This window comes from Impatiens glandulifera, chromosome 8 (genome assembly GCF_907164915.1).
Source record: "Impatiens glandulifera chromosome 8, dImpGla2.1, whole genome shotgun sequence".
Classification (NCBI taxonomy): Eukaryota; Viridiplantae; Streptophyta; class Magnoliopsida; order Ericales; family Balsaminaceae; genus Impatiens; species Impatiens glandulifera.
Genome location: NC_061869.1, coordinates 16088634 through 16112868, shown reverse-complemented (window position 1 = coordinate 16112868; position 24235 = coordinate 16088634). Strand labels below are relative to the sequence as shown.

General features: G+C 28.6%; 2 protein-coding genes across 2 annotated transcripts; one reads left to right on the top strand and one right to left on the bottom strand.

Annotated features, from left to right (window-relative positions):
- Window positions 1-4258: 4258 nt before the first annotated feature.
- Window positions 4259-5670, bottom strand: LOC124913093 (putative nuclease HARBI1). The gene has a single exon (XM_047453713.1). The coding sequence runs from the start codon at window positions 5591-5593 to the stop codon at window positions 4259-4261; it is 1335 nt and encodes a 444-aa protein (XP_047309669.1). The 5' UTR covers window positions 5594-5670.
- A 172-nt stretch (window positions 5671-5842) lies between these two features.
- LOC124912542 lies at window positions 5843-7185 on the top strand. The gene is made up of 2 exons (XM_047453178.1): window positions 5843-6395; window positions 6476-7185. The coding sequence occupies exons 1-2, from the start codon at window positions 6108-6110 to the stop codon at window positions 7085-7087; spliced, it is 900 nt and encodes a 299-aa protein (XP_047309134.1). The 5' UTR covers window positions 5843-6107; the 3' UTR covers window positions 7088-7185.
- Window positions 7186-24235: the final 17050 nt, after the last annotated feature.

Sequence of the window (24235 nt, the reverse complement as noted above, 5' to 3'; positions counted from 1 at the left end):
ATAAGATATTATCTAAAAATATATTAGTGAAGAGATCTTCGCTTACATGTGCACTAAAAAAATTGGAGAAGTTAAACAATGTTACCTTAAATCATTAATATCATTCTCGTCCATATCATTCTCGCTGATATGTGTTCCTTCCTGATAATCAAACAGAACAGAACATTTCATGTCGAGTATTCAAAAAACATAGAAAAGGTTGGGACGAAAAGTAAAGAAGGTATAGATGACATTCAAAAACATACCATTTTATAATTTAGGAAGATGGATTGATATTATAATGAAGTCTCCGGCGAAGGAGAGGTCGATGGTAGACAATGTAGTATAACTCCGGCGAAGAAATGGTCGTACAGGTGAGAGAGAGAAGTGTACAAACTTTGTCTAGCTTAGCAGCATGGCTTGCTGCATGCAGCATTTAATGAAAAGGTGGCAGGTGTTAGGTGGCGGTGAGGTGACTTGTTAAAAAAATTATTTCATTTTAATAATTAAATGACAAAAATTATTATGAATTAAAATTAATAAATCAATCAATCAATCAGTAAGCGAAGATTTCTTCACATTATTATTTTGACAATTATTTTAGAAATATTATTTTGACAGTTGTTTTAAAAAATATTAATTATTTATCAAATTTATACTTCAAGTTATACATTATTTCTTAATGTTTCAAGATTTAGTTAAATATAAGGCTGATGTTTTAAAAAAAAACAATTCGAAGAACAAAAAAGATAAATCTGAAATCAAATATGACATTGAATTTTCAAGAATGCAAAATATTCAAATATTCAGTAACAAATTCAACCAACACATGTCTATTACAAAAACAAAGGCTGCAAATCACAAGCAGCAATGGATTCTAGCAAGCTTGTGTGAGGAACACCAAACACATCCAAATATGTCTTCAAAGGATTCTCTACCTCAAATACCCAAACAAGTTCATTAACATCGTGCCGAGACTTGTCGTATACAACTATAGTTTTGTCGTCCTCGGGCTCGACAAATGGATTCTCCATTTCTTTAGTTGTACCTCCTCCAGCAATTACAAACCCCATAAGATCCAGTTTGTAAGCCGGGATGAATTCCCCTGCAAATATGAAGGTGTAACTGTCGAAGAGTTTCGGCAGCTGAAAGAAAATACAAAACATTATTAGTAATCATGGGCAATATCATATGGAGGAGTAGGAATAAGACAAAACTTACATTGTTCAAATACCGCATTCTGCCAGCTCTTGGACCGCCCACAGTCCCATGATTATCTCGTTGCACCTCGTATGGTTCCTCGTCCACGTAACAGTTAAATCTGATTGATGATTTTATCCCTGTATAAAAGCAATAGGTGTTTTTAGTTTCATATATGTGAAAATGAATATTGAGTTAACAGTAAAGGGTTAAGAATAACAGAGTCTCACAATCAATGGTAAGGACCCAACTCCCGTTCAATATGCCCTTCAATACTTTGATAGTGCGACCGCATCCACCATTAGAATCGGTGGATGCTATGACGTGGGTCACATCGTCTCGCCACCTCATTGTCACCGTGGCACCACATGTGTTAGCATATTGTTGCATCAAGTGCTGTTTAAGAACAATCATAAATATTTCAGTTAAACAGGATGAAAACTTAAACAATATGGAAAAAAAGGGAGAAATGTCACGAAGAGTACTATCTCTTCACTTGTTAATTGATTTGGGCATAAAATCCAGTCTTTGCCAAAGTTTTGGACGGATGCTGAGGCGGTTGCCTGCACGTGCATGAAAAAAAAACGGTCTTTGTTAGTATGTACTAGGGTTTCATGGAAATAATATCCCAAAACCTAACACTAGGTAATTTTTCCTAAATAACATTGATTTACATTGAAGGTGACATTTTGAGAGTAGGGTTTCCTAAAGATTAAAGAGACAACAACATCACATAACAGAATCTAGTTTAGTAGTTCCATAATCCTAAATATGAAAAGTTACTATTCAGGAATACGTACCATTGTGGAGTCGTGAAGATGTGGATTCAGGTTTGGTCGACGGGGAGCCGGTTACGAATCGCCGTGAAAGGAGGCAGGAAGAGAGAGAGATGAATCGGGCGGAAATGATTATAAAATAATCATATTAAGGGGTATATATATTAATGTAACCTGGGCGAACATGTCTTCTTTCGAAAAGCGACTATTCATTCTATGTCACATGACACAGGGACCAGGGGCGAAGAAGTGTTCTCTCGAGAAGCGACTATTCAATCCATTTTGCATGGAACATGTTCTAGGCGAACAAATATTCTCTACCAGCGAAAAAATTAAAATTAAAAAAAATAAAATAGGAATGAATTAATTGAAGCGAATATTATATCGCTTCATGTCATTTTAAATTAATTGAATTAACATTTATTAATAAACGGAAATTAAAAAAATAAGAAAAGAAATAGCCAATGAATTGAGGCGAAGATTTGTTCGGTTGCTGCATGTTATTTTGGTCTTTACATAGACGAGTATGTGTCTTTCCATGGTAGGCAAACGGTCTTCTCATGGGTGGGTATGGGGGTTTTACATGATGTTTTCATTAAAATTAATTTAAGCAAATATATCTTCGCTCATGAGGGTCTCCAGGCGAAAATAATGAAATATAAAATTAATAAAAATAAAATAGCCAAGTAATTGAGGCGAAGATTTGTTCGGTTGATGCATGTGATTTTTAATAAATTAATTTCATATTTCATAAACGGAAATATAAAATCCATGTCATTTTGGTCTTAACATAGACGGGTAAGTGTCTTTCCATGTCAGGCAGGCGGTCTTCTCATGTGTGGTTTGGGGGGTTTACATGATGTTTTCATTAAAATTAATTGAAGCAAATATATCTTCGCTCCTGAGGGTCTCCAGGCAAAAACAAATTAAATAACAAAATTAAATAAAGTTATTAAAAAAATTATGAATTAATATTTAATAAAGTGAAATATAAGTATTAAAATTAATTGAAGCAAATATATCTTCGCTCCCGAGGGTCTGAAGGCCAAAAAAATTGAATGAAAAAAAATGAATGAATTACTTGAAGCGAATATTATATCGCTGCATGTGTTTTTTAATAAATTACATTAATATTTAATAAACGTAAATATAAAATCCATGTCAATTTGGTCTTTACATAGACGTGTAATTGTATTTTCATGGAAGACAAGCGGTCTTCTCATGGGTGGGTATTGGGGGTTTACATGAGGTTATTATTAAAATTAATTAAAGCAAATATATCTTCGCTCCCGAGTGTCTGAAGGCCAAAAAAATTGAATGAAAAAAAAATGAATGAATTAATTGAAGCGAATATTATATCGCTGCATGTGTTTTTTAATAAATTAAATTAATATTTAATAAACTGAAATATAATATCCCTGTCATTTTGGTCTTTACATAGACGTGTAAGTGTATTTTCATGAACGGCAGGCGGTCTTCTCATGGGTGGGTATGGGGGGTTTACATGAGGGTCATGGCAACGGGCGTGTAAATCTTCGCTCCCATCGCATCTCACCCTTCCCTCTGACACGGTGCCCTGAGCGAAGATATCTTATCTGGGTGCTATATGAATATTATATAATTTCCTGGCGTTAATAGGCCCTGCCGTTAACGGCGTCTGGTGTGAACCCGAGCCGAAACCCGGATTCCAAATTCTCCCTCCCTCTGTCTCCTACCCAGATTGATTTATTATTAAAATAATAATGCTGCAATCTGATTGGTCCGCCACAGGGGAACACGGCAATCGATAGCAGAAGATCTGAATTGATATATAATATACCTAATGACATCATCCAGAGAATGAATAATTTTCCTCACCAATTTACAACCGAGAGTCTTGTTACCTTTATGTCTATTTAGAGTTATTATAACTTAAAATAATGATGGGATGATTTTGAGGGTATTAGACCATCTCCAACCCTCACCCCCATTTTCATCTCCAAAATGCAGTAAACGTCACATCAAACAGTAATTCATCTCCAACCCAAAAACCCATTTCCAAACTCAAAAGAATATTCTCAGAATATTCTTTTTTACACCAACTTTTTAACTTTACTAATATTATCTATATATTTATCAACTTTATAAATTTAACCCCAATCTTTTCTCATTTGTTTATGAATTTTTTTTTATAAATTAATAATTCATACACATAAATATAATTTAATAATATTTTAAACAAACAAAAATTATAAAATAAAAATTATATTAAATTAAATATTATTAAAAAAGAACTTACACAAGTACAAATAATAAAAATGATATCAATTCTCGGAATTGGTGTACTCCTCCCACAAATGATCAATTAATGCATTACGAAGTTCTATGTGAGCTTCTCTGTTTCTAATTTTTCCATATCGAGAAATGAAATCTTGAAATCGAGTATTTTCATCTATCACCATTTCGACCTCCGGTGAAAGCGTTTCCGTTTCAATTTGAATAGGTGCAATAAGGTCACGTTCATCCTCAACAATCATATTATGCAAAATTATGCACGTAGTCATTATATCATGCATCACTTCTTTTCTCCAATATCGTACCGGTCCTGCTACAATGGCAAAACGTGATTGAAGAACTCCAAATGCACGTTCAACGTCTTTTCTACATGCTTCTTGTTTCATTGCAAAATATTTTTTCTTCGGACCACGAGGCTCATGAATTGTTTGCACAATAGTAGACCATTTTGGATATATGCCATCAGCTAAATAATAGCCCATGTTATATTCTTTTCCTTGGATTACATAATGAACTGGAGGAGAAATACCTTGAGTTAGATCCGAGAACAGATGAGATGACTCTAACACATTTATATCGTTGTTGGTGCCTGGCAAACCAAAATATGCGTGCCATATCCAAAGATCATAATCTGCTACAGCTTCGAGAATGATTGTAGGTTTTCCACTACGGCCTGTATATTGTCCAGCCCACGCGGTTGGACAATTTTTCCACTTCCAATGCATACAATCTAAACTGCCTAACATTCCAGGAAATCCCCGTTTCTGGCCAACATAAAGAAGTCTAGAAATATCATTTGATGTTGGCCTTCTGAGATACTGCTCGCTAAATATCTCAACCATAGCTCGACAGAACCTTTTCATGCTTTCAATTGCAGTGGACTCTCCAATTCTAATATACTCATCTGTGGCATCTGCTGGAACACCATATGCCAACATACGAAAAGCAGCAGTTATTTTTTGTATAGGAGATAATCCAAGTCTGCCTGTGTTGTCCCATCGTTGTTGGAAGTAGCGATCATGATCTTTGACTGCATCAACAATTCGAATGAACAATGAGCGAGACATTCGATATCTCCGACGAAACATGGTCTCATTGTACACTGGATTATCTGAAAAATAATCATTGTATAACCTATGATGGGCATTCTCCCGATCACGATTAATAACAATATGTCCAGGAATTGAACCACCATGGAACACTTGCTCGTTTTGTTGTTCAAGAAGATGTTGGATGATCATATTGTTACGAGTGATACTATGACTTAATATTATAGCGCCTTGATGAAGAGTGTTCATCATCATATCATCATCATCTGAAGAAGAAGAAGATGAATTTGATGAATCGCTAACGTTGGAATTCATTCGGAATGATAAGAAAACTATATGTTATAAGTTATGAATGATAAGAAAACTATATGTTATATATTTATAGTAGTGTAATTGCAATATGATGGTTGTATACTCACTTATAAAATTAAATTTATGGAAAAACGTAAGAATCCTTTCAGCTTTTTAGAGAAACATGAGAATCCTTTCGGCTTTTTAGAGAAACGTGAGAATCCTTTCAGCTTTTTAGAGAAACATGAGAATCCTTTCAGCTTTTTAGAGAAACGTGAGAATCCTTTCAGCTTTTTAGAGAAACGTGAGAATCCTTTCAGCTTTTTAGAGAAACGTGAGAATCCTTTCAGCTTTTTAGAGAAATGTGAGAATCCTTTCAGCTTTTTAGAGAAACGTGAGAATCATTTTAGTGTGTAGTCATTTCCAAGTAAGTGTCATAAGTGTGTGGATTTTACATATATATTGACATACGGTGGTAACATATAATTTACTACCTCAGACCATTTGAATTCAGTATAATACACAACCTTTGTTAAGAATGTCTATCCGATCCGCTGCCTATAACCACGATGAAGATATCCTTCTATGTAGGGTTTATATCGAAACTTCTGAAGATCCAATTATTGGAGTGTACCAATCAAGTGACCGATTGTGGTCTCGTATTGAAGATGCTTTCAACAAAGAAAAATTGGAGCATTGGGAGATGCGTAGTAAGAGATCTATGCAATCCCGACTTGACACTATCCAAAAAGCAGCAAGAAGACTTCATGCTTGCATAAAACAAGTTGAAAATATGCATCAAAGTGGTGCTTCAAATGAAGATATTGTGAGTATTAACTAATTATTTGATATAGTTTTTAAAATTATTATTCATGCACATTGTATTTAATTATTTGAACTTGACAGATGCTCAAAGCTAAAGTGTTGTTCACAAAAGACACGAAGTTCAAATCAGGTTGGAAGTTCGATCATGTGTGGGATATTGTAAAAAATTTTGAAAAATTTAAAGATTGTTCTTCAAGTAGCAGGAGAAATCCATCTTTCAACTATCCCTCTTCCGAGTCGGAAAATCCAACTCCAGATTCTGTTGGGCAGGCATCCCCCGGCGTCTCCTCCTTTTCTATTAACCTAAACGATTCAGTAATTGGTTCTCCGTCAGAAAGACCTATTGGAGTGAAAAAGGCAAAACTGAAAAGAAAAAGTGATGATAATACATCACTGCATATAAATGGTATGCAGGAAACAAGTGAAAAAATGGTTGAAGAACTAAGAAGGATAAATGAACAAATGCAATATCATAATGCATTGAAAGAGATAAAGGAAGAAAATAAAATTTTATTGAAAGATTCGAGTAAAATAAGAGATCCACAGCTTCGAACATTTATTGAGGCTGAACAAGCACGAATAATGGAAAAAAGAGCTCAAAATCAAGATCAACCAGATCCATTCGCGACGGGTACATTTTCAGGATATTTCAATAATCTTGGAGGAAGTGATGCTAATTTATCAGATTATTAATTATTGTATTATTTATGTTGTAATTTTAATTATTGTATTATTTATGTTGTAATTTTAATTATTGTATTATTTATGTTGTAATTTTAATTATTGTATTATTTATGTTGTAATTTTAATTATTGTATTATTTATGTTGTAATTTTAATTATTGTATTATTTATGTTGTAATTTTAATTATTGTAATTTTTATTTTTAAGTATTGTTTTAGTAATTTAAGTGTGTTTTTTAAATTTTATAACATATAACGAATTATTATTATTTTATATTTTTTGAAAATTGTTAATTTTTTTATCAATATTATTTATAATTATAAATTTATAATATAAATAAATAAAATTATTAAATACTTAAATAAATTATAAATAAATACAAAAAGATTATAAATATATATAATTAAATAAATGTTTAATATAAAAGAAAACTTAAAGAAAAATTTAATTAAAATAAAAAAGTAGAAGGACCTCTTCACATCTTTTGTATAATTGCAGGGTGAACAGTATTCCGCCATATATGGCGTCTTCTTCCTCTGGATATGCCGGAACTCCATTTTGGCGGATGATTTGGAGGCCGGTTGGAGGAGGATGGGCTACTGCAAACCCAGTTTGCAGTAGGGTTGGAGATGCTCTTAAAAATATTTTTGATAAAATTACTTAAAAGGTATTGATTTATAATAATATAATAATAAATAGTAATTTAAAATAAAGCGTATTTTAATATTTTAGGTAAGGAATTGAGTGATATGATTAATAAGAGAGGAGTGAAAAAATGTTTGAGTATGTTGAGTTATTTAAATAACCCTAACCGAACAAGGCTTAGAAAGAAAGAAAATAGTAATAAATTTATTTTTATTTAAATAAATATTTATTATATATATATATCTATATATATATATTTAAATGGTATGAGAGTGATGACTTCACATGAATTCGTAGGATATATATATAATGTTTCATTTTTAAAGTGTTCGAATTGTCGGATCGAGAAGTGTGGTTAATTTGGATATGTATGTGAGAGTAAATGAATATTTGAGTCGAGTCGTGGGTTGACATGTCCACACATAAACTTAAAAAAAATATATATGATATACACAAATTTTGAAATTGCAACCTCATAATATAAGTTTAACATTTTAACCAATTAGACTAATATAACTTTATATTTTAAAATTGATTTACGTATGACATTTCTAATAATATAACTTCAATTTTAAATAATTAAACTTAAATTCGTTTATATAATTTAATATATATATATATAACAATATATATATAATTGTTGGTCATATAAATTATATATTCATACATAAATTTATAAAAAAAAAGTGTTCATTCTACATAATAAAGATTGAGGGTTCGATCTCATATATATTGGTTGGTTGACGGAAGTTACTTGGTAAGTGGGAGAGAATAATATTGTTGATTGATTGACGAAAATGACTCGGTAAAGGTGAGGATAAAATTGTTATTTTGTTTTTAACCGTACAAATATACAGAAACCTGACTCATAAGAAAAATGTTGTTTGATTGACGAAAATGAGTCGATAAGTAAGTGATGATAAAATTGTTATTTTGTTTTTACGAAAACCTCGTTAGTTTAAATAAATTGAATTATTTTAAAAATAATAATTGTTGGTGATTTTAAGGAGGTGGTGATTTTATTGATAAATATATTTAAAGATATTAATATATAATGATAAAATAATTTATTTATTAAAATGAATGATATATTAATATTTTAATTAATGAATTAAGTGATATCTTAAAATATATAAATATAAAAATAATCTTTAATTAGTTTAAGTTATTTAAACCATTTATGTAAAAAAAAGTTTATAGTTAAAAGATTTCTCTAAGATTTAATTTAAAATAAAACAATTATCTAATTTATTTTTTCCAATAATTTTATGATTAATTAATTTAGAGACTTGGACCAATTAATTGAATATAGTTAGTAATACTATCTTTTACATAGACTAGAAAGTTAGCTGGTTCATATTATTTAATCATTTGTTTTTTTTATTCAAAGGAATGGTTATATGATATCTATACTCTTTATTCTTTACACCTAGTTAAATAAGTAGTGGAATTTAACTAAGAAAACATATAACTCATTGACTATATTATTAATTTTTTTACTATCTGGATTAAAGTATAGATAAAATTACATTTGTCAATAAATAAACAAAAACTTTCTTTTTTTAAATCACACTGCAATCTAGTGGATTGATTTCACATTTCAATTAACATATATGCATGTTTTACAAAATAAAAGATTTATAACTATTAAACACAATTTTTTTGAAATCTATATATATGCCTGATTGTGCCTATTAATATAATTTTTAACTACAAATATTTTTTTATATATATTTATACAATTGTACTCCTAATGTACTTTTTTAATCAAACTAAACATTTTTTTATAACATAAAACAAAAAATATTATTTTAAAATAATCTCAAATAAATGAATAAGGAACAAGGCTCTCTAACTTTGCTCTAACTGTCAAAGAAATCTGAAGTACCAAATAAAAGACAGTTGATAGTGAATAGTGTAGACTAGTAGCTAGGTCATTAGGTTAGTTGTCACATTATAGATAAATTTATTTTATAATTTTTCTAAGAATTAAGGTTAGGTTTTTATTTTTATATAATTATATATTATTTTATTTATTCATTATTAATTAAATCATTTAACTAAAATATTTAAATATTTTTTTATTATAAAAATATTTTATCATTATATTAATACTACTAAGTTTATTTACTTACAAAATATATTTTTCAAAATTAACACCAATTAATCTTTTATAAACAATTTAGATCTTATTTGATCGTAGTTATTTGAATAATCAAAACCAAAATATATCACTTCTCTTTTGCATCACATCATTTAATTTATTAACAAAATACTAAAATATTTTTTATTTTAAATTATTATTTTTTATTTATCATTATATATTAATTAAAGATTTTTTTGTTAAAAAAATACTGACCTCTAAATAATCACTAATCATTTAAATAACTGAATTATTTAAATAACCCGATCAAACATACTTAGATTATTTAAATAATATTAACTAATAAAAAAAGTCATAGGAATATTTTTAACTTCATAACTCTTAAGAAGAGGACATCTGACAAGTGGGCATATAGGATGAACAACTGTCTTCCATTTCATGTCTATCCAAAATTCTCAACCATATTCACAAACAAATATATAATATCTCAATAAAATATACACAAAATCTATTAAATTATTTGTTTTAAAAGATTATTTAAAAATAATATTTTATAACCATTACATTTAAAAATTGATTTAGATAAAATATTTTTAAATAATAACGATCTTTTAATAAATTTTTATATCAAGTTACAAAATGCTTTTTATAAAATTACTCTAATCCGGTTATTCAATCTATCCATGATTTTTTTTACATAACCCATTTAAAATTTGTTACATTCCACATTAATTCCAATTAATCTCTCCCACTAAAGCTCATTGAAGCATGAAATAAAAATCGACCATTTCTCATATAAGAGGAATAACAACACATTTATCTTTTTCTTTATTTCTAATCATTCAATAAAAAGATTTATCCTCAAAATGGAAGAGTCAATCAGATTTATTAATATCATTCCTACCCGTAAATTCATGTGCATCTTTATAGGATTATTCGAAGACTTGTTACCTACTGAAAATCAAGAAAATTTCCTATCTAGCTACCCATGGCGAGACAGCATAGATCCTAACGGTTATGTCTTCATTGGTGTCGGATGTAGGGAGTTTTTTTATTAATCGGGAGCTAAATGATATTTTTTGAGGTGTTATGTGATTAGAGTTGTGTTTTAGTTAGGTGAGTCAAGTACTGTTAGAAATATGTGTTTATAGTTTATAGTGACTTGTAAATATTTAAAATGACGAATAATTCTACGGTCAAAATACTGCTTTTCATGTCAATTTTATATGAAAATATTCAAATTTTTGTCCATTTCTCTTGAGTTTCTCCAAAAGTTGTAAATATTTAAATTTCTCCATTCTTCTATTTCAAGTTAATACTTTCATTTTCAATGAATATTATTTGCAATAATAATAGTAACTAACTATTGTTTTACTATCATTTGAACATTTATATTGTATATGAATTAATAAAAACAATTTATCTTTTAAAGAGTATTTGTCAAGATGTTATATATGTTTTGTTGGCCAGTCTTAATCAGATGTAGATGCCACTTAATTAACCAACAACATTAATATTAACCATATATTATATTATATATTTCACTTTCTTAAAAAAACAAAATATATTAAAAAATACTTTAAAATAAAATCACTTATATTACCTAAACTTTCCAAGTATAAAATGGTTGAAGAGATTTCACTTTATCTTAATTTCTTAAATAATTAAAAGAATTGAAAAAGCAGATTGAAATTGACTTGTAGTTGACTCTAACTGTTTGTACAGATAAGATCAAATTTCATTTGATCTAATAAATTTCTTAATTTGGATGGATGGAGTCATGTGCATGTGCATGTTCATGCTATTTTTATAGGTTCTTTAAGTTGCAATTTGCATGAATAGACGATTAATAATTAAGATGGGTGGGCTCTAAAATTATTTGGAGTGTACTTAAAAAAAATAATAATAAAATTATGAATAAAAGTACATAGGATAAAAGTAAGTGTTGTTTTATTTTTAAAAAATTAGACAATTACTTAAAATTTTAAAAATAAGAAATTATAGGATAATGTCACATTTGTTATTCATTAGTATATCCGCACTGCTAGCATCACTAATTTGATATTAAATGGTTTTAAAATATATATCTTTCCCCTATAAAAACAAATACCAAAATCTTAATTTGATATTGAGCTCTAATTTATTCTTTTATCTTTTTTTCCCTTTTGAAGTTTCTATCAAATTTGTGTAACTTATTTAAACTGTAATAGTTTCATTATTTTTTATAATAAATGAAAAGTTTATTGCTTTTACAAAAACTAACTTTTATTATAACATTTATCTTAATGACTCAACATAAAATAATGAATAGTATTCATTAAGCCACATTTATCTTAATGACTCAACAGAAAATAATGAGTAGTATTCATTAAGCCGCAGTATTACATCTTCTAACTTAGCGGCAACAAAAGGTGAATATCGTTCAGCTTCCATGAGATCCTAGGTTTGAGCCCGTCAAGCGGTAAGTTCTGTGCCTCGTTAAATGGTTAAGTGTGTTTACGGGCTATGTGCTTAACTCGCGGGGATTAGTCGCACTCCATAAGAGCAGTGAAAACCAACGTTCTCAACAACAACAAAAAAAACACAGTAATACTGATCAATAAATTCAATAAACAACCTTTCAAACTCCATAGGAGTGGTAGTTGAGTTTGTGGGGCTGGTTGTTCTTACCATTAGTTATATATATATGTTGAAATGTCGATACTTATGATCATTTGTTGGTCGATAACATATGTTCACAAATTATCAGTTGTTAACGTTCATTAAACTTCTAAAACTAAATACATCCACACATTTGTTGTATTGGTTGTAGAATTGATTGGTTCAATTAAGTCAAAAAAAAAAAATCATAAATGTATATATCTAAGCTTCTTAAAAAATCTACAAATTAATATATTGCTAGGTAGGTTTCATGCCAGGCATTTGCTTAAATTAATGGCTTACACCCTATTAACATATGTTTTTAATATAATTTACTTTTCATGTATTTGTAAAAATGGGTAGCTATAATATATTTCAATCTTTTATACACAGTCTTTCGAAATTTAAGAATATTTCAATGAAAATACTTCAAATTTAAGAATATTTCAATGAAAATACTTCAAATTTATTAATCTTTTAAAAACAAATTATGAATATTAATTAGTTGATAAAAATATAAAAAAATTATGGGTTATACTTTTTAAGTAAAGATAAAGAAACGAAATTTGTTTGTCGCAAACAAATGGTGATGCGAATAAGTTAGAGTTTGTTTCATCTTAGTCTTCTTGGAATTTTTTTTTAATTTTTTTTAATAAAATCGTGTTTATATAAAAGTAGGTTATTTAGATTTTTATAAGTAGTTTAGTTGATAAAATATTTTATATATTTAAATTTTAGAATATTTTAGTTGATTAAATGATTAATTTAATAATTATAAGGATAATTATGTAATAAAATAATTTTTAAAAACTTGATAAAATCCATAAAAGTCCTAGAAAATCCCACATCAAACTACAGTTATAGGTAGTGTACAACTCGACCTAAAATAAGCCACAATAATTTATCTCCTTTCACTTTATTATTAATAAATTATTTTAGTTAAAATATATCAACTTAAAACTGTAAAGTTCTGATTTTTATTATTAAAATGACTTAAATTTTATTTATATATAAAAAAATTAAACATTTTTTAATGATAAAAATATTATATAACAAATTTAAATATAATTTTAAAAAATATATATATATATATTAATATGTTTAAATATTGATTTGTTATTTATTTATAAATTAACTATAATATATATAACTATAAATTACTCCACTTTACTGCCGAGTTATTAAATCTATACTTAAATATTTGTATAATTTTTTTAATTAAATTATATATATAATAAAAATATTAAGACATTTTAATAATAAAAAATTAGAGAGAATAACTACTTAAAGTTGATATTTTTTAGTTAAAATATTTTAAAAGTAAAATATTAAATAATTTAATAAAAAATGAAAAAAAAAATGTAAACAATTTTTTGGATGAGTTCTATAATGTCAATTCATTCTCTGCATTATTCTTTTCAAATATTATTATTCCTTTGATCATCTAATCGAATAACGAATCCTTAATTAGTTTACAATATAACGCTAAACAATTATTTTAGTTGTTCAAATTGTGTTAATGAATTTACTAGGGGTTGCAAAACAACATTATAACTAGTTTCTTCATTTTTAATTTTTAATATTTTTCAGAAAGTACAAGTAATCAAATTAACTTACTAACTTAATTTAGATATGAATATACGGTTCGTTCGAATGTCGAGTTATTTATCGATATTATATTTAGTATTAACAGATTAATTTTTAAGATACAAACTAAACTTTGTTGAAACCAAATCGAACCGACCTACAAATGCCTTTATAGAACAACAAATATTTTTGCTGATATCTTTGCTTCATGAAGGTTTTCGGCCATCTACCCAGTCAAGAATCATACAAACTTTTAATCAAACTATTCAGGATTAGTGCATTGCATAACTGTAATTATAAAACGAAAAAAATACAATGTATACCAAAGTCACAAAATATATATTATTCAAACATAAGAACAAAATCTTGATATAATATAATAAAAATGGTTCAAAATCAAAACTCTAATTTAACACTTTATTTTATTTTTTATTTTTTACTTTTTCCATTTTTGGTCCGCGCACATTCTTATTGGCCGATAAAAGTCTTTCTCCTTGTTGATAGTTTTACATTAAACAAAAGCCAAATAAATAAGGTCCATGTACTTATAAAAACAAATAAAAAAGTTGGAAAAATCACTTCTTCAACATTAAAATTATTTACACATATACAGGTTCAATTTAATCTGAAAGCGTTTTGAGTTTAAACGGCGTCATTATTGTGGGGTGTCATGCTAATTCTCTTTTATTAAAAAAAGAATAATTTATTTACACATATGTATTGCGATCATTTTTTCATATGTTTATTCTTTGCTGAAGTGTATGTGACTTTAAATAAAAGGAAATCCCTTACATTCATGATAGTGGCGAATTATAGGCAAAAACATTTGATAATAAAGACTTTGTTTTGTCTTTTAAAAAGAAGAGGGGATATGATAAATAATTGAAGGATTCTAACTCAAGTCAATAAGGGTGTGTTTGATGATGGGGAATTGGAATTGGAATTGGCATTGGAATTCTAATTCCAATTCCATGAGAATTGGTATTGAATTACAATTCAATTCCTATGTTTGGAAAAATGATAGAATTGTAATTCAATTCCAATTCCTATGTTTGGGAAAATGATAGAATTGTAATTCAATTCTAATTCCAATGTTTGTAAAATAAAATATCGGTTCAAAATGTTAACTTTTAAAATATGTTTTGACGTTTTGGCACGTTTAATACGTTTTCGACATTTTTTCACATTTTCACACGTTTTTCACGTTTTTCACACGTTTTAACACGTTTTTCATATATTTTACACATTTTCACGTTTTTCACACGTTTTAACACGTTTTTTCACGTTTTTCACACGTTTTTTACGTTTTTCAAACGTTTTTCACATGTTTTCACGTTTTTCACACGTTTTTTCACGTTTTCACACGTTTTTTACACGTTTTCACGTTTTTTACACGTTTTAATACATTTTCACGTTTTTCACACATTACAACACGTTTTCACACGTTTTTCACGTTTTCACACATTATTCACACGTTTTTCACGTTTTCACGTTTTTCACACATTTTAACACATTTTTCACGTTTTACACGTATTTCACGTTTTCACGTTTTTCACACGTTTTTCACGTTTTCAAACGTTTTCACGTTTTTCACACGTTTTTCACGTTTTTCACACGTTTTTCACGTTTTTCACACATCTTCACACGTTTTTCACGTTTTCACACGTTTTAACACGTTTTTCACGTTTTTTAAACGTTTTTCACACGTTTTTCACGTTTTCACACGTTTTTTACACGTTTTCACACGTTTTCACGTTTTTTACACGTTTTAATACGTTTTCACGTTTTTCACACATTACAACACGTTTTTCACGTTTTTCACGATTTTCACACGTTTTTCACGTTTTTCACACATTATTCACACGTTTTTCACGTTTTCACGTTTTAACACGTTTTTCACGTTTTTCACGTTTTTCACATTTTTCACGTTTTTCACGTTTTTCACACGTTTTAACACGTTTTCCACGTTTTCAAACGTTTTCACGTTTTCTACACGTTTTAACACGTTTTTCACGTTTTTCACACGTTTTTCACGTTTTTCACACGTTTTCCACACGTTTTTCACGTTTTTCACGTTTTCACGCTTACCACACGTTTTAACATGTTTTTCACGTTTTTCACGTGTTAAACGTGTTAAAACGTGTTAAACGTGTTAAACGTGTTAAATGTGTTAAAAATGTGTCAAACGTGTCAAAAACGTAAAAAACATGTGAAACATGTCAACGTGTTAAAAACGTTTTAAACGTGTTAAAAACATAAAAACATGTCAAAAACGTGTTAAACGTTCCAAACATGTGAAAAATGTGTTAAACATGCCAAAACGTGAAAAACGTGTTAAACGTGTCAAAAATGTGGTAAACGTGTCAAAAACGTAAAAAAAGTGTTAAATGTGTTAAAAACGTGAAAACATGTTAAACGTGTCAAAAACGTAAAAAAATGCGTTAAATGTGTCAAAAACGTGAAAACGTGTTAAACGTGTCAAAAACGTGTTAAACATGTGAAAAACTTGTTAAACGTGCCAAAACGTGTCAAAAATGTGGTAAACGTGTCAAAAACGTAAAAAAATGTGTTAAATGTGTCAAAAACGTGAAAACGTGTCAAAAACGTGTTAAATATGTGAAAAACTTATTAAACGTGCCAAAACGTGAAAAACGTGTAAAATGTGTCAAAATTGTGGTAAACGTGTCAAAAACGTAAAAAAAACGTGTTAAATGTGTCAAAAACGTGAAAACGCGTTAAACATTTTTCTAAAACGTAAAAAAAACGTGTTAAATGTGTCAAAAACGTGAAAACGTGTTAAACGCGTCAAAAACGTGTTAAATATGTGAAAAACTTGTTAAACGTGCTAAAACGTGCAAAATGTGCCAAAACATAAAAAAACGTGTCAAACGTGTCAAAAACGTGTTAAACGTGTTAAAAACGTGAAAATCATGTTAAACGTGTCAAAAACGTGTTAAACGTGTCAAAGACGTGAAAAACGTGTTAAACGTGTCAAAAACGTGTTAAACATGTCAAGGATGTGAAAAACGTGTTAAATGTGTCAAAACGTGACAAAAACGTGTTAAACGTGCCAAAAACGTGTTAAACGTGTTAAAAATGTGAAAATCATGTTAAACGTGTTAGACGTGTCAAGAACGTGAAAAACGTGTTAAATGTGTCAAAAACGTGTTAAACGTGCCAAAAACGTATTAAACGTGCCAAAAACGTGTTAAACGTGCCAAAATATGAAAATATGTTAAACGTGTAAAAAACGTGTTTAATGTGTGAAAAACGTGTTAAACATGTCAAAAACATGAAAAACGTGTTAATTTGGAATTACAATTCCGACCTAAAAAGATAGGAATTGAGAACTATCAAATTACACTATATTGAATTCCATTGGAATTCTAATTCCAATTCCAATTCTTAATATTAAAGTGTCTAACAAACATAAGAATTGGAATTGGACTCTCCAATTCCAATTCCAATGCCAATTCCAGGGCTATCAAACACACCCTAATAGTTTTCTTACGATTTTTACGTATGATATAGATGATTGAAAAACTAAATGTAGCTAAGTTTTATTTAGCTAAGTTTATTAATTAAGTCATTTGAAGGAAGGCACAAAGAAACTAAATATAATGTTTTATTGAGATCTTGTACAAATCAAGAGTTTTCTAGAGTAGCTAGATGATTATAATCTCAGCAAAAATATAATAACATTTAAAAAGAATTGGACAATTTTAATTCAATGTATGATATTGAATTAATATGTTTATCTATCACTTACTGAGCTATATAAACAGGTTTTGTTTGACAAAAAAATGATTTATGTATGATATAAAACTAAATCCAAACATGAGGACCAAATCAATAAAAATTATTTAATGCTTCTCTCTTCATATATTATGAGCAAATGGTTGGAGTGAACTCTATATACAAAGATAAGGGCATTTGTACCAGATTCCCTATTTTGTATCCTTAAAAATAATATAAAATAAGAATATCTTTATTTTAGAGAATTAAAATATAAATTATTTTATATCAGCTTCCTTATCCTTATCCGTATATCATTTAAATATTCATTAAAACAACCAACTTTTCAACCACCTCAACCACTTAATTACTTATTCACATATATTTAAATAGTCATGAAAGAGAAAATATATTATTTTATTATTTAGGGATGCTACAGTAATCCCTAAATATAAAGATTCACCATTCATCATCCCTAAAAAATTATAAGGATAGAGAATTTGATAAAACATTTTTTTTACAACTTTTATATTATTTATCTTTATAATAGAGATAGAACACATTTTAAGGATTCTGCTACAAATGACTTAAGTAATATGAATTAAATTGAAAAAGGATGTCTTTACTAATTTGGTATAAATGTAAAGTGGTCTTTCTATTAAAAATGTTTTGGAAAAAAAATTTATGAGACAAAATATATGGAAATTTTACATGAGTAAAGAAAATAAATTAGGCAGCACCTATAGTAAAGAAAAAGAAATATGTAGCATGTCATGAGATACTTCTTTGAAGGTGTAGATATATTTTTTTTTGTTAACAAAATAAAATAAAGTAATCAATACAAAAATTTAACAAACAAAAAAATCATAAAATGATTCATATGCTTAACCAGTAATTCTTCTAAATAGGCCTGCAGTTTCATAGAATTTTTCCTTTTTAAATCCAAAGAAGTTTGTTCTCAATCATGATTCATCATTTGTAAATTGATTTTTTTTTCAATTTAATATTTGAGGCTCGAATTTTAATCGTTTTTATTAAAAGATGCTTGAATTTTGAAATATGTCATGCAGGCACAAACTATCAAAATTTTATTTATTTGAGGTTTTTCCCAAACGGACAAAACATTCATATTGTTATTCTATTGTATTATTTTTCGTTTCTTAATTATTTTGTCGTAGATGGAATTATATTTAGAAACGTTTTGGACGAACATTTTTTAAATTTAGTAATTTTTTTCAAGATATGCACACTCTAATTTATCGAAAATAGTTTGGTGATCTTAGAAATTTGAAAAGAGATAGATTTTGTATTTAAATTTATTAACCTTCAAAACGGCATAACTTTGTGTGCATTTTATTAATGAATATTTTATATTTTAAATTAAATATTTTTTCAAGATATATTATTCTTAATTGTCGAATTAAGTTTAAATACTTTATTTTATTATTTTTTAAATGAAGTTTAAATACTTTAAAAGGAAATATGTAAATAATTGGAATAAATAGAAGAGAGAATGACTATATTTTTTACCTAATAAATTAAATTAATTAAAAAATAAAAATATTACGCTAAAGTAATAACATGGACTTTGTGAGTTTGAGAGAAAGCTTCAAATGGTTAAAATTATGATAGATCGAGCTTATATGTAAAATTCAAAATTCGGGTCTAATTTGATAAAAATAATCCAAATTCGAGACTCAAATAATTTTCTGTCGTTATTTTATCATTTTTCACAATACAAAGTCAATAAAAATTATTCTACAATAATATTTTTTTGTTTGCAAAAGTATCATTCAAAGACCCATAATATAATTTATTTTATTTTATTTTGTAAATGGTTTTAAGTGTGAGAAAAATTGAACTCATTACCTTAAGAACCTAATTTTTTTTTTTGACCAAAATATTTGTTACTATTAAAGGCTATACTATCATAATGGTTAAGAATAATCTATTATTGTTTAAAATATGGACGAATTCAAAATTTTAAGTTTGGTGGGCTTAAAAAAATTGAGATAAATATTTAAGAAAAAAAATTGATGGACTTATCCGTTCTTATTCATTTTTTAAGTTGGGTGGGCTTAAAAAAATTGAGATAAATATGTATATTCTCACTATTCATTTTTTTTTCATAATTGCAAAATATATATATATATATAATATAATAATACTTAATTTTTAAAGTGTCCGGATTGTCGGGTCGAGATTTGTGGTTAATTTGGATATATGTGAGAGTAAATGGATACTTTGGTCGGATTTTGGGTTGAACCGCCCATAAACTTAAAACGGTTAAAAATAAAATTAAAAATGTTATAGGTATGTTTCGAAATTGCAACCTAACAAAATAAGTTCAACCTTTAACCAACTAAGCTAACAAACTTTATATTTTAAATTCAACATTACATTTGATGAACGCGAAAATTTTTAACAATATAAGTTCAATTTTTTAACTAACTAATATATATATATATATATATATATATATATATATATATATATATATATATATATATATAAATATAATCCTGTTTAATTTTCAAAGTGTCCGGATTGTCGTGTCGAGAACTGTGGTTAATTTGAATATATATGTAAGAGTAAATGGATACTTTGGTCGAATTATGGGTTGACCCGCCCATAAACTTAAAACGGTTAAAATTAAAATTTAAATAACTCGTGCAATTGCACGGACTGCTTGTAGTATATAATAAAATTGTGAATCACCAATTCAATTTTATTTTTTAAAACAAAGACTAATTCTTTCAACATATACATGTATACATATACTGATCATTGAGAATTTTAAATTTGTGGGAAATAATGTTAAGTTATTTTCTTTTGAATGTATTCATATAAATATATATATTAACAACATTCTATCAAGCATTCTAGGACTCATATGCAGCAGTGGAATGTAATGTATATTAAATATTTTTCAATTTACTGCCAAATTAGAAGAAGGAAAATCTCTTCAACTTTATTAATTTTTTTTATTTTTTTTAAGAAATTGAATTTTATTATTGGTGATCTTTGAATTACAGATGCTACTAGAGAGACACTTCTCACAATTTATTATTGGAAATCTAACTCACCTGTTGATATATATGACTTTCAATCCTTAACCAACATTGATCTGTGTTCTATTGTATCATACAATTTGTATGTTTCAATGTAATCTTGTGACATGATTATGATTCTTGGCTGGTTCAAGTCAATTAATTCAAACTTATCAGCTTCCCAAGTTTTGTCATACATATGGTTTATAGAACTATTTTCCCTAGCTATGTGAGGTTTATAGAACTCCAGTTACTACCAGAGACGGATCTATATGTAGGGGTTTGGGTGGGCGGATCCCGAAAAAAAAATTACGGTTAAAATATGACATTACCTCATTTTTTTTTTAATAGAATTCACTATTTTATTTATTTAATTATTAAAAAATGATAAAAATTTATATTTATTTACTCGTTTTATCTAAAAAAATTCACGTTATTTATTTAAGTCCACTTTAAAAAAATTTTAAACCCACCATACTACGGAATCCTGGTTTCGTCCCTGCTTACTATTGAAGCCTCAACAAATTAAGCTTATACAAACCATGGATGCTCTTTAGTTGTGCAGATCCTATAAGTTATACAAACCATGGATCTATGCTACCCTATAAAAACTTGATTATTTATAAGACCTCGGATTATTCTGATGACTGGGCTGATCCTTATAAGGATCGAGAGGGCCCAAAGTAGGCATGACAACTGTACCCATCGGTTGATTACACGGTCATCCTGCTCCAATTAGGATCAAAATCGAATTAGGTCCGAGCCATTTATTAAACCGATAGTTACTTGGAACCGAAAAGATAAGGAACAAAACTTTTTATTTTTATCTTATAACTTAAAAAAATAAAAATTATTAATATTATAATCTTATATTTTTATAATATTTTTTCTTAGTATGTAATCATAATAGTATGAAATTAATGTTTGTTTGGTTAATAACTACCATCCCATTTTTTAAAAAAAAAAGTTAATTTATAAACAAAGAATTCATGTTATAAAATAATGTTAATTTATAAAACAAACTATCCTTTTAAAAAATTCGGTTCAATTTAATAAAATAAATAAAAACATTGTAAAACAAACAAGTCCTTCAAAAAAAATTGTTCCTTCTATTTAATCGGGTCTATAACGGATCGGTATCCATCGATTCATAATTGATAATTTCGGGTCACTTAGCTACCAAATTTCTTGGCACAGTCTCTGGTGTTCAATTCGGGTCTGTTCGTTCCCGGTTAAAATCAAAAAAACTTTTTCCTCAAACAAGCCCTTAGATGTTAACTACGGTCTCAAAATGTCAATATGAATAAATAGGAAAGCCGTTGTCAACTCCTCCAGCTCACCGGTGTTTGAGTTCTTTGAACTTGTTGGTAAGTGATATTTTGTGTGGTTATGAGTTAGTTTTATGTTGTGTAATGTGATTTTTGGTTGATGTTTTAATTTGTTTTTGATTAAATTATGACAAATTAATTATTTTTTTCTCATGGTTTGTTGGAGAAATCGAATAATAGCACCTGTTTAGCAATTCAGAAATAGACAAGTTACAACAAAGGCCTAACAATTCTTTTTTTCCCTTCTGTATAATCAAATAGACAGTCAATTCAATTAAGCATCAAACAATCAAACAATCAAAGAAACAGAGAGCAAGACACCAAGATTTTACGTGGAAAACTCAAATTAGGCAAAAACCACGGGACACTTCGGCCACTTAAATCATCCACTATATCAAATGGGTATACAATGTTGTTCAATACAAGTCTAGAGGTATTCTAATCAAAATTATCAATTAACCTCATCCTAACTTGCAATTCACATACATTATCATCATCACAAAAGATGGCTAACCAAATTGAGAAGAAATAAAGGAAATCAAAAGAATAACATGCTGCTTCAATGGAGGAAGAACTGCTGGAAGAGGGAGAGAGAAAAAAACAACTAAAAACTGCTGTGTTTTTTTCCTTAATTAAATATGCCCTAACTTTATTAATTTGTCAGGCCCAGCTGCCAAATGAGTTGATCCAACAAATCTCCCCCGTTAGCGCAACTTCACGGGCTCCAATAAATCCGCTCTCTCCCGACAATCTTCAAACTTGTCCTTAGACAAGGATTTCGTAAACATATCGGCACCATTCTCACTTGTATGAATCTTCTCCAAGTTCAGCTCTTTTGCCTCAAGCACAGCACGTATCCAATGATATCTCACGTCGATGTGTTTGGATCTCGAATGAAAAGTTGAATTCTTTGAGAGATGAATGGCGCTTTGACTGTCGCAAAACAAAGTAAACTTCTCTTGCTTTTGGCCCAACTCTTGTAGGAACTTCTTCATCCATAACACCTTTTTACATGCCTCGGTAGCTGCAATATACTCAGCTTCTGTAGTAGACAAAGAAACACACTTTTGTAACATTGACTGCAACGAAACAGCACCGCCTGCAAAGGTAACTAAAAAACCTAATACAGATTTTCTTGAATCAACATCACCCGCCATATCAGAATCTGTAAAGCCTTCCAAAATAGGAGTATTACTTCCGAAGCATAAACGTGCTTTCGAAAAGCCTCTAAGATATCTGAGAATCCACTTAACATCCAGCCAATGTTCTTCTCCCGGGTTGGAGAGATACCGACTAACAACACCAACTGTGTGTGCTATGTCTAGTCTTGTACATACCATGGCATACATAAGACTACCAACTGCAGAGGCATAAGGTACATTCTTCATTTCATCTTTCTCTTTCTCACTTGTAGGACATTGTTTAGAACTTAACTTCAAATGATCTACAAGTGGAACTGAAACCGGTTTTGCATTTTTCATTGCAAACCTCTCAAGTACCTTCTCAATGTACTTCTCCTGTGATAACCAAATTGTTATGTTCTTTCTGTCTCTTGTGATTTCCATGTCTAGGATCTGCTTCACTGAACCCAAATCCTTCATCGCAAAAGACTTGTTCAAATCTTTTTTGAGCTTCTCATTTTTCGCAATATCTTGCCCAACAATCAGCATATCATCAACATAGAGCATAAGAATAACATAATTATTAACACCGTATCTCTTGATGAAAACACAATGATCAGAAGTAGTCTTACTGTACCCATTTGCCTCCATGAAGGAGTCAAATTTTCTGTACCATTATTTAGGCGCTTGCTTGAGCCCATACAAGCTTTTCCTCAACTTGCAGACAAGATCTTCTTTACCTTTAACTTTGAAACCTTCGGGTTGTTCCATATAGATCTCTTCCTCCAAGTCACCATGGAGAAATTCAGTCTTCACATCTAGTTGTTCAATTTCCAAAGCTTGACTAGCAGCTAATGCTAACACAACTCTAATGGATGACCTCTTCACAACCGGTGAGAATATCTCTTCAAAATCAATCCCTTTTTTCTGTCTAAAGCCCTTCACAAC

Bases quoted from the DNA above. Each gene is read 5' to 3' on its own strand.
- LOC124913093 (XM_047453713.1), bottom strand. From the start codon at position 5,593: ATGAATTCCAACGTTAGCGATTCATCAAATTCATCTTCTTCTTCTTCA.
- LOC124912542 (XM_047453178.1), top strand. From the start codon at position 6,108: ATGTCTATCCGATCCGCTGCCTATAACCACGATGAAGATATCCTTCTA. The intron at 6,396-6,475 runs GTGAGTATTAAC...TGAACTTGACAG, and splicing joins GTGCTTCAAATGAAGATATT to ATGCTCAAAGCTAAAGTGTT.